This window comes from Kryptolebias marmoratus, linkage group LG14, assembly GCF_001649575.2.
Source record: "Kryptolebias marmoratus isolate JLee-2015 linkage group LG14, ASM164957v2, whole genome shotgun sequence".
NCBI lineage: Eukaryota > Metazoa > Chordata > Actinopteri > Cyprinodontiformes > Rivulidae > Kryptolebias > Kryptolebias marmoratus.
The window spans coordinates 9,285,420-9,295,805 of NC_051443.1; the positions used below are offsets into that span (position 1 = coordinate 9,285,420).

The following is a 10,386-nucleotide window of genomic DNA, read 5'->3' on the forward strand; positions in this document are numbered from 1 at the left end:
ACACAGATTTTACACCAGCCTTTTTGTTTGTTGTTGTTTTGGATCCAAAACTGTCATGGGCTCGAAGTAAAAGCTTTTCCAACATTTAGCAGCGTTTTTGTGTCTCAACTCACCCCATTCCTTAACATATAGTAGTCCAGAGCCTTTCCGGCATCCAGCCAGATGCCTTTCTTTGGGTCTTCATCTGACAGAAACAGCCCGTAGTCGTTGGCTGCAGAGACAGAGAGAAAAAAATGTGAGTCACTGTAATCGTGTCAACAGGTGTACCTGCAGAGGTGAACATTCAGACACCATAAAGAGATTGTGCTGGGATAATATTCTTGGACTAATAGTTCTATGATGTTGCACAACAATAAAACTGAAATAAGAAAGAAATTTGGTTTGAAAGAAAAACAGTCTAAAGTGTTGCACTTAAACGCAAAGGTTTAACAGTATATCACTGAGAGGAAGTGCTTTGTGAGCGTTCAGGTGTTCTGCAGCTCAGTTTCCTGATGGTTTGTGGATACTGCTGTTTTTATAGCTGCCGTTTTCGGTAGAGACGGTGTCTGCCTCCTGAACCTTAACTGCTGGTTCCACAAGGCAGGAACCCGATAGCTGAAGGCTCTGCTTCCCACTCTACTTTTAGATACCCAAAGAACCACAAGTGCGGTTAGCGCTGTCGCCTCACACTGAGAAGGTTGCCGGTTTGAAGCTTGGCTGGGTCGTTTTTGTGTGGAAGTTGCACTTTTCCGCCGTGCATGTGAGGGTTTTCTCTAAGTACTCAAGGTTTCCTCCCACAATCCAGAAACATGCATGTTAAGGGTAATTTAGAGTCACCAGTGAACCCAAGTGTAAGTGTGTGTGTCTCTTTGTCTCTGCCCTGTGATAAGTAACTAACTGAGTGAGTAAAGAAGCACATCAGTATTCTTGGAGTAAAGTGTAACCTTGGTAATATATGGAGGCCTTTAACATCCTATTGACCTTGATCATCAAAGGCTTGAAAGGTGAGAAAATAGAATTTTAAATTTTACTCTAGATTTAACAACACATCAACAAGAAGGAAAAAGATAAATATATACATGATCTCTACTACCCATTCTTATCAGAACCTTTGCTGCAGCATCCTGAATTAGTTTTAGGCTCTCTGTTCTGCAACAAAAGTGTTATTTTGCAATATAACACAACGGAAAGAAAGCGGTCCTAAACCTATCTTATGTATATGTTAAAAGAGATTTTATAGTCAAAATTAACTCTGTACATCTTCAAAAAATATTATAATAAGTGCAAAATTTTAAAAATCTCGTTCTGAAGCATTTAGGTCCAAACATAATGATTTATATTTGTTTTAAAGTAGATTTTTATGCCTTTGAGGTTTGATTATAGTGTAGCAACGGCTTGCTTTCATCTGGTTTCACAAATAAGACATAAGTGGAATCGGCAAAACAATTAAAATGCATCACTGTAATATTATCATAGAATTAAAGCATATAGAACATGAAAAGCATTGTTCCAAAAACAGAACCCTGAGGCACTTCTTTCATTCTAGATTTTGAAGTCTTTTATTTATTTTTTTCAGCTTAATGTAGTTCCTGGAAATCCAAAAACATGTTCAAGCTTCAAACTGTGATCAGTTATATCAAATATAACACTGAGCTCTCGCAGGACAAGTATAAACACTGTCCACAGAGTGCTCCGACAAGTCTGAGGTGAGCTCACCAAACAAACCAAGCAATGCTGTGTAATCGGTTACACTGATAACTTGCAATATTTTTCTAAGAATTTCAAAACTAAAGAGATTAAATAATGCCTATAAATGGCTAACACATCCTGATCACAGTTTTTTTTATATATATAATGAAAACAATCCAAACACAAAGCAGATTTTCCTGAACTTTTAAAGCTTGTGTACTTGATGATATAATACTTAGTTCTAACTTGAAGGACTTTAGACTTTTAGAGAATTAAAATATATCATTTGCTGGCCAGGAGAAACAATCCATTCCCATGGGCAAAGTCAGAAGCACTGGTATTTTCTTACCCAGCGACTGAAATGACTTGCATGCTGGAGCAAGTCGTTCCAGGAGCTGCTGATGAAATAACTTGCATAATAAAGCACAACTCTACGTGCCCTTCGGATGATGTATTTGTAAAATGGATGGACAGAATCAGGACACAGAACTGCTTTTTTTTTCCTCTGAAAAGGTTGGTAATTATATCAAGATAAAGATCACTATGGCATTATTCTGTAGAAAAAAAGGCTAATTTAAAAAGAAGCTCAGATGACTGGTCGAGGCAGGGCCCTGAAGCATCCTTCCAGTGGGACATATCCTAAACACAACCCACAGAAGACGTCCAGAACGCATTTTTAACAGATGCCCAAACCAAATCAAATGGCTTCTATTAATCAATAGCTATGCCTTTTGACTCAGCTGTATCGTTGTCTAACGTTAAAACCCCAAAACACTTGAAGAAGCACATCTTCAGGGAAAAAAAAACAAAACAAACCAACAAAAACGAAATTCAATCTGTAGCTAACTGAACTGGAAACTCTTGACCCCTTGGCTGCATCGAGAAATCTCGTCCTAATTTAGATTCTGTGGCACAATCTCCTCCTCAGTTCCCCTCAGAGACAAGAAGGGATGCTGCCATTTCCTTCCTCTAAGAACCAAACATTCTCCTCAAGGTTCATTCAAAGGACTCAAATATCTTTCTTCACAGCAGAGTGGGAACAATTTCTAGGTCACTGGAAGGGATGTATCAGACACACTGCAACAAGAAAGGTTTTATTCCTAATCTTTAAAGTAATACATCTACAGTGGTAGTTGTTGTTTTAACAGCAGTAAGTACTACATAATGAAATACAATATCAGGAATGCACCAGTACAAGTATTTGTACCATGATATTTTGGACTGGCCATAAGTGATTGCCACTCCCATTTAGAAATGAGCACATTTATTTTACTGCATTTTCAAATGGCATGACAGAAAACAAATAAAATTTATATTGTCATTCAACAAGAGAATGAAATTTGTTCCTAAGGTACCAGTGTTCAAAATAACCTAAAATCCTCAATAAATCCAAATAAAATCAAATAAATCCTTTGTCAAATCTGAGTATAAATGGCGGTGCACAGCTATGCAGCAGCTTCTCAGTTATCACTTCTTTTACGAAGCCTTGTGTAGTGAGGTATAGTTTGGATGAACTTTTTCGTTTCGCTGTTTTTCCCAATTTTAATAAAAACCAGAAGGATTGAAGGATAAGCAGAGGAACGTACCATCCAAAAAAACTTTGATTTAAATCAGCTGTGAGGAAAAGCCTCAGTGATCACGGAGGGAGACGAGAAGTGCTGTATAACAGTTGTGTCATCTAATCGTGGCTTTGAAAAGTACCTTGGCAAGCCGTTGGGATATTCGTTCAATACCCCTGATATCAAGTGTCAATTTCTTGCTAGCACACTATTTTTCAATTTGTGTTTGAACTTTGTGAGATGTCAATGAGTGCTGTATTGCTTTTTATTTTGTGTCAAGTCTAGGTCAATTTAACTGAAGCAAACACTCCTTGGTTTTTGTTTTATTTTATAGTTGTAGTTTTTTAAGCGATAACTTTCTAGAGTTTATTCAACTTTTTGTTTGACACATGGGTGACTGTTTACAGATCGGATTAGATGAAAAAGACATGTGTCTATTAAAAATAGCATTTGCTTCTCTTTCCTGTTGTACTAAATCTGTACTGAGCTGTGACCCTCATACCTAGATATGACCCGACCTGTGACTTCGGCTTTCCGTTACACTTCTCTAAAGTACAGATGAACCCAAAGAAACACAAAAGGTACCAGTGCATATGGTACCACTCAAAAGTTTGCCCAGACTTCATATAGGGAATATCATTAAAGCACTATATCATTTTATTAGAATTGGAATGATACTTAATCATTAAATTTATATTGTATTTATATCATCTATACCTAGACTTTGTTCTGATCAGCCAAAGCATTAAGATCAACAACATGTACAAAGCAGCAAGTGATCATTATATCCTAAAAAGTGAAGCTTTGGAAGTGGAAACAATGGGTCAACGACAGGACCGAAGAATTTTGACTAAGGCCAAACTGTGATAGCTCCACGGTTGGATCTACGCATTTCCACAACTGTATTTTTTGTGAAATGTTACTGATCTGAAATGAACAGGATCTTCAGAAAGTGGCCCAAAGATGTAAAACCAGTGAGACAACAACTTGGCACCAGATCCAGACCTTCAGAGGTCTACTGAGGTTCAAACCTTTATGGACCTGGAGGAGGACCAACTCTGTGTTGGCCAATTAGTGTAGTTAACAAAAATGAGACTCTTAATGTTTAAAGAAGGGAAATACACCTTGGAAATTTACCCTGAGCAGAATGGAGAGGAGCAGATGGGGTCACCATCTGCAGTTTCACCTGCAATGTTCTCGAAGTCCTTGTCATCCGTGAACATGATTACTTCTTCCTGTTCTAGAGATGGTCTCCATCTGCATTTTATCCCTCCTCTTACTCATGCTATCAGGTTTTTAATCAAGGTTTGCAATCAAAAACATTCTCAAAATTTTAGTCTATAAGGTATAAGGCAACATGTAACCCCGTACGGCTGCTCCAACATCCTGCTTAAATGTTTTTTTTAAAACAACAAATCACACAAAGCTGCTTCTTCAACTTTGACAGAGAACTTCATGAGAGCTGGGTTGTTCCAGCTCAAACAATGTGCTGCAGAACAAAAGGCAAAGGAGAAAATGCTTGCAGCTTTTCTAAACTGAAAAGTAGAAAACCAAGCTGTCTGAACATGCAAGGGTCTGAACATGTGGTGACGAGGCTCCAAAAGTGTGTGTCCAGGTGTGTGTGTGTGTGTAGAGAGAGAGAGGAAACTCACGCTGGCCAAGCGGTGCCTCGGGAACTCTTTCCCTGATCATTCGGCAGGCGTCGTAGACCATTGTGGAGGGCTCAAACTGCATGGTTTTCACCACATTCCCCACATCGATCTTTAACGACAGGGCAACCATGATTGCTGCTCTGCACTTTCACCCCACTCACACCTGCATGAAGGCAAAAAAAAAATGTATCCAAGATAAGTCAGCTGCTATATACAGCTAGAAAATCACATTAAATCCCATATGTTACCATCAACAGTTTGAACTAAACCAGAGGGAAATCATTTAGAACCAACAATCATCAGAATCAGCTGATTCTGTTTATAATGCCAGTTTATTGCATTATTTTTTGAGCAGAACCAGTTTCACCAAGATTAATTAGCATAAAACGTACTTAGGAGTGAGTTACATTTCCAGAAAAAAATAGTTATTTAAAATATAATAACTTAAAGCTGCTGATTGTCAGATTGTCATTGTCCACTGAGTGAAGAGTCAGTATCTGAAGAAAGGAAACCAGCGATCCAAAGCTGGTACTGATTACTCTACAGTTTGGTAACTTCTTATACTTTTAGGGAAACTACATTATTGGACATTTACAGTTTCCTTCAGTTGCATTTCTTGTAAAATAAAGTCAGAGAAATGAGCCTACTAGATGGTTTGATTTACGTTCAAACCTCCTGTTGCCCTTGGATCAAAATGGTTCCTTGAGGACACAGTTTTAAGTGCAGCAGGAGGGTTAATCTTGTTCTTAGTGCAAAGAGCATTTGCATTAACAGAATAAGATATGTTCTCAAAAACAGGCTTACTCTAGTAAAACACACAGTTCGCCACATTTACTTATGGTTTAGTGATGGGTAAATTATACTACTAAGATTAACACTTAGAATATTAACACAAACTGCAATTTTGCCAAATTTCTTCCACAGATATTCTTAAGATGCATTGAGTATGTTAAACCTGCTTTAAAATTTAGGCTATTGAGATCAAAACTGCAGTTTCTCTCTGAGAGAAGACAAACATCCAGGCAAATGTTCACTATTTGAATAAAACACAGCTAAATGTATTTGTTCAGACTTTTCCTTCCACTATCTAACCCACACTTTGATTTAATATTAATTTCACTCGAAATGCCATCACGAGTGTCTTAAAATAGGTGAATAATTTCACAAACTTCTCCGTGCACCCGACTGAGTTTGTCACGTCTGTGAAAAAAAACGACTCATGGAGGACTGTACAGCCATCTGCATCTGTGGTTGATCTTTATCCTTTATATGTGGTTACGAACAGCCACGTAGCTTGATTAGTTTAATTATGTTTCATCTGAAGCCACAGCTTAAATATATCTAGTAACCTACATATCACTGAGCTCAATAAATAGTATAAATCTATCATAACCTTAAACAGTATCTTAGGAAGTATACTGACCACCACCACTATACCAGCCTTCATTACTGTCATAAAGAAGACCATAAAGAAGATAAAATCTTGGGCTATTGCATGAAATTGTGCATTATGTTATTTGAAAATGATAATTTTTCTTCCTCCTCAGGTTTGGTTTTGATTACTTCAGGTTTGCTGCCTTGGTAGATAGTTCCTTGTCTTGGCTAAATGAATTCTCCATCTGAGTTTCTGAAAACTCTGAGTCTTTCCAAAAAGCCAAAAATTCTCTCAAACTGTCCTCAGAAACTGCTGATTTTGCACTCTTCAAGCACCCTCCCAGCCTCGTTCCAAATTCCACGAAAATGCATTTTTGATGTTCTATGTTTCTATTCTTTTTTCATCCAGCGGACGGTTAGCCTCTTACTCCTGAAACCTTTTCAACCCCCTGACCGCTCGGTATCCTCTTAAGTGATATGAGATAACAAAACGGCTTAAAATCTTTACTTTCCCAACTTTTTTTGGAATGTGTTGCTGGTCGAACACTGAACTTTATTAAAGGCAAATGTAGCAAATGTACCTGATGTAGACGAGTATTCTAGGGACAGCCCTCCTGTCCAGTCAGATGACGGTGACTTGGTTGAACACGTCCTGGATGGAAAACAAGAAAAAAGACAGTAATCAAATTATAATTTAATGTGCTGACATTTCTACTGGCCTGGCCTGAGCTGAGCTGTCACATCTTCATTACCAAAAAATAATTACAGACCATCTTAAATTGGGTTCACCCCAAATGTTAATGAGTTTTAGAGACACAGCCAAGGATTACTTTCTGCAAGTTTCGTTAAAATCCATCCAGCGGTTCATGAGATATTTTGCTAACAGACAGAAGGACAAGCTTTAAATACATACTGGAATGCATAACTTTATTATGTCTTTAAAATAACTTAGATATTTACTTTGTATGTGGCTGTTATATCATTGTTTTCATGGCTGCGGGGTAAAAATGTGGAGTGATGCTTGCTCCAGTGAAAACAACAAGTTTCCTGCAGCAGCACTTCCTGCTCCTCTGTCAGATATTTCATCTAATTGCTTCTTTCAGTCAGATCTTTAGCCGTTTCAGACGGAGCAGGACTCGGGCCAGGTGTCGAGACAAACTTGGATCTTCCACCGCTTTGAAATGACCGAGTTCTTGCGAGATCAGATGACTCGATGCCATTTCCTGTTTTTTAAAAGCCCTCCGATGCCATAAAAGGACATTTTGAGACATCTGTATACTCCCAGCTATGATTCAGCTGGGAGTACCGAATCCTGCCTGCAGTGACTTTGTTTGGCTCAAGAAAAGATAAAAGCTCATTTACATCTAACAAGCTTTCCTGTTCAAAATGACCCTCTGGCTTCAGTAGCCATCTACTTCATTACTATTAATGACATTTTTTTAACTCAAAAAGAGTAAGCACAAGGCTGGAACGCTATAAACCTAGGACTACTTTAACCACCTACTCAAGAAGTCAAAAAGCGAGAGTTCATTTTGTTCCTAAACAAGAAGCCTGCCGACGTTTAAAACGATATTGTTAAGGTTTCCCAGTCCACCCAGAGGAAGTGCAGGGTCGCAACAGTAATTACTGTAGTTCCTTAGAGAGGAGGAAGTACGTCTAACGTGCTCTGAAACTCCTGCGAAACAGAAAAAAATAAACATCATGATTTCATTCCTGAGCTTAAAGAAGAATGTCAGCAATTTCGACTCTTAAAGCAAACGGTGATTTCAGAACAAAAGCGCCTGCTTTCAGGGCCAATCTGTCCAATCGGCATTAGGTGTACAAAGATTATAAGGCAGCACAAAAGTGGCAATAAACGGAGCCTTTCGGTTTGGCTCGGACATTTGATGATTAGCTGTCATGGTTTTCTGTCCATCAAGTCCATGATAAAAGTGACGGCAGCCCGTTGTTGCCTCACACCAAACAGCCGCTCTGTCTCCACCAGCCAGACACAGCATGGCACAGCCACTAATCTCATGTTCTGCAGGCCCGATTTCTGTTGTAGAAACTGTCCACTAATGACCAGATGGATATTTGAACAACTTATCTTCTTATGCCAAACCACTTTTTTTTCCCCTTTACAGCCGCTTTTAAAAGCCTGGTGGTTTTGCTAAATGACACTGCGGTTCTAGATGGCAAGCTGTTATCGAATTCTTCTCCAAAACCAGGTTACGTACAGCGCTTTTAGGGCGACGATGTTTATTGCCCGTGCGTGCGTGCACGCGTTTGTTTTTCTGTAGCGTTAGCAAAATATTGCATAAACCACTGGACAGATTTTAATTAAAAAAAAACAAAAAAAAAAACAATCGGATGCACATCTACAACCGATTAACTTTTAGAGTCAACCCAATTCAAGATGGCCGACACAGCTAAGCGAGGTTAGCCTACACAGAAATGTGAATTTTAGGATATTGAGCTAAAACTTTGTGTGGTAGTAGCTGACAGTTGTTCACAGCATAAATGAGCACTAACAGATTATGCACATAACGTTACAATGCAACCTGCATTTATTTTTATGACCAGTAGGGGGCAACCTTTCTGACTGCTCAAAAAGAAAAAAGGAAATAGTCCGTATTTACAGTTCAAATTTAAAAAGGAATAAAAAATAAAAACCATCTTTGTCCACGATCAAATCCAAAAAAGAGACAAACCAAAAGGTACCAAACACAGTTAAATATGTTCCCCTTAATAACTGTTTTCATTCAGCGTGGTTCCCTCAGTTTGCTCACTTCTTTAATATTAGGGTTCATTCACCTACCCCAAACCGTACAAAACTAATCTCCAAGTTTATCGTCTCAATTTAACGCTAAAACAGGCGATAGATAATAAACACCTTATATGTTAAAAAAAAAAAAAACAGACTGTCAAGTGGAAATACAGAAACTGTTAGCTCATCTTTAAATCCTGAGGTACAGAGCTCTCTTTGTGCTTTAGTCTTCCTGAGCTTGAGGGACACCATTGTTCCAACATGTTCGATCATTCTTCAGGTGTAATTATTTCAGCTGTTCTTAGCCGGAGGGGCCGAGTTCCCCCGATGCTCTTTAAGTTCTCCTGCAAGGCTTTCATGGAAGATAATGAAAGATTACTTAGATAGTTGTTTTTTTCCTCTTTCCTGATATCGTACTCTTGCGCAACTCTGGCTGTGTGGTTTGAGCAGCTTGTAACGCTGCCATAAATCATCCTGTGGCAGACTTCAGGAGACTGGGAGTCATCCCCGTCAGCCAGGAGATGGTATGTCCACGGGACCTCCCCCAGACCTTCTGTGCTCACGGCCAGTAATTAAGGAAGGGAGATGTGCCACAATGGTAAACAATCCTCTCTCTGTTTTGTGAGTATTACTCGCACGACTTTTTAGATTTGTTTACATTTGCTAAATAAAGTCAAGGTAATCAGTGAGGATACTGATAATCAACTTTTAATTGCAAGGAGGGTTGAAAGTCCACTGATAACTCCCTTATAAAATCTGAAGCTTCTCTTTACTTTTCAGACGCAGATTGAGGAAGGTGCACTCTCCCTCTCTTTAAACAAGGGCCTCTGCGACTTTAATTATTAATAATATGGTGACTAACACCTGGTTAACTCTGTGACCGAGACTGTGCCACAGAGGATGTGCTGCTGTCTTTTGAGTTTGCCAGTGATTGTTAGTCATACGAGGGCAGCCAGTCTCGGCTCAGATTCTGCACAAGTTGATGAGTAAGCACCGGTACTGGCAGACCTTTCTGCAAATATTACCGTATTTTCCGGACTATAAGTCGCAGTTTTTTTCACAGTTCGGCTGGGGGTGCGACTTATACTCTGAAGCGACTTATGTGTGAAATTATTAACACATTATTATATCATTTGACATGTTATTTACACACTAAACCGCAAGAGGGCGCTCTAGGCCTGTGTTGAGTCTGACGTAAGTGACGTAGAAGGGGAAGCGCCGCATCTTCTACGTCCGGAGTTAGCGGAGTTGTTTAAAAGTGACACCGAGGATAAAGATTTAATTGGATTTAATGATTTGGAGTGACACGGATGGTTTGATAAACTTGTTAGCATGTTAGCATTTATCCTGTAGTTATCTGAATAACTCTTAATATGTTATGTTAACA

The 10,386-nt window shown here is 38.9% G+C and overlaps 1 protein-coding gene across 2 annotated transcripts in view; it reads right to left on the bottom strand.

Annotated features, from left to right (window-relative positions):
• tln1 (talin 1) overlaps positions 1-10,386 on the bottom strand; it is a 68,377-nt gene that overhangs the window by 46,793 nt on the left and 11,198 nt on the right. For both annotated transcript variants that reach the window (XM_017427438.3, XM_017427437.3), the window contains exons 2-4: positions 6,835-6,905; positions 4,880-5,042; positions 114-211 (exon numbers count right to left, since the gene is read on the bottom strand). In XM_017427438.3, the coding sequence (XP_017282927.1) occupies positions 114-211; positions 4,880-5,009 (228 nt within the window). In that variant the 5' untranslated portion in view covers positions 5,010-5,042; positions 6,835-6,905. The remainder of the gene's footprint in view (positions 1-113; positions 212-4,879; positions 5,043-6,834; positions 6,906-10,386) is intronic.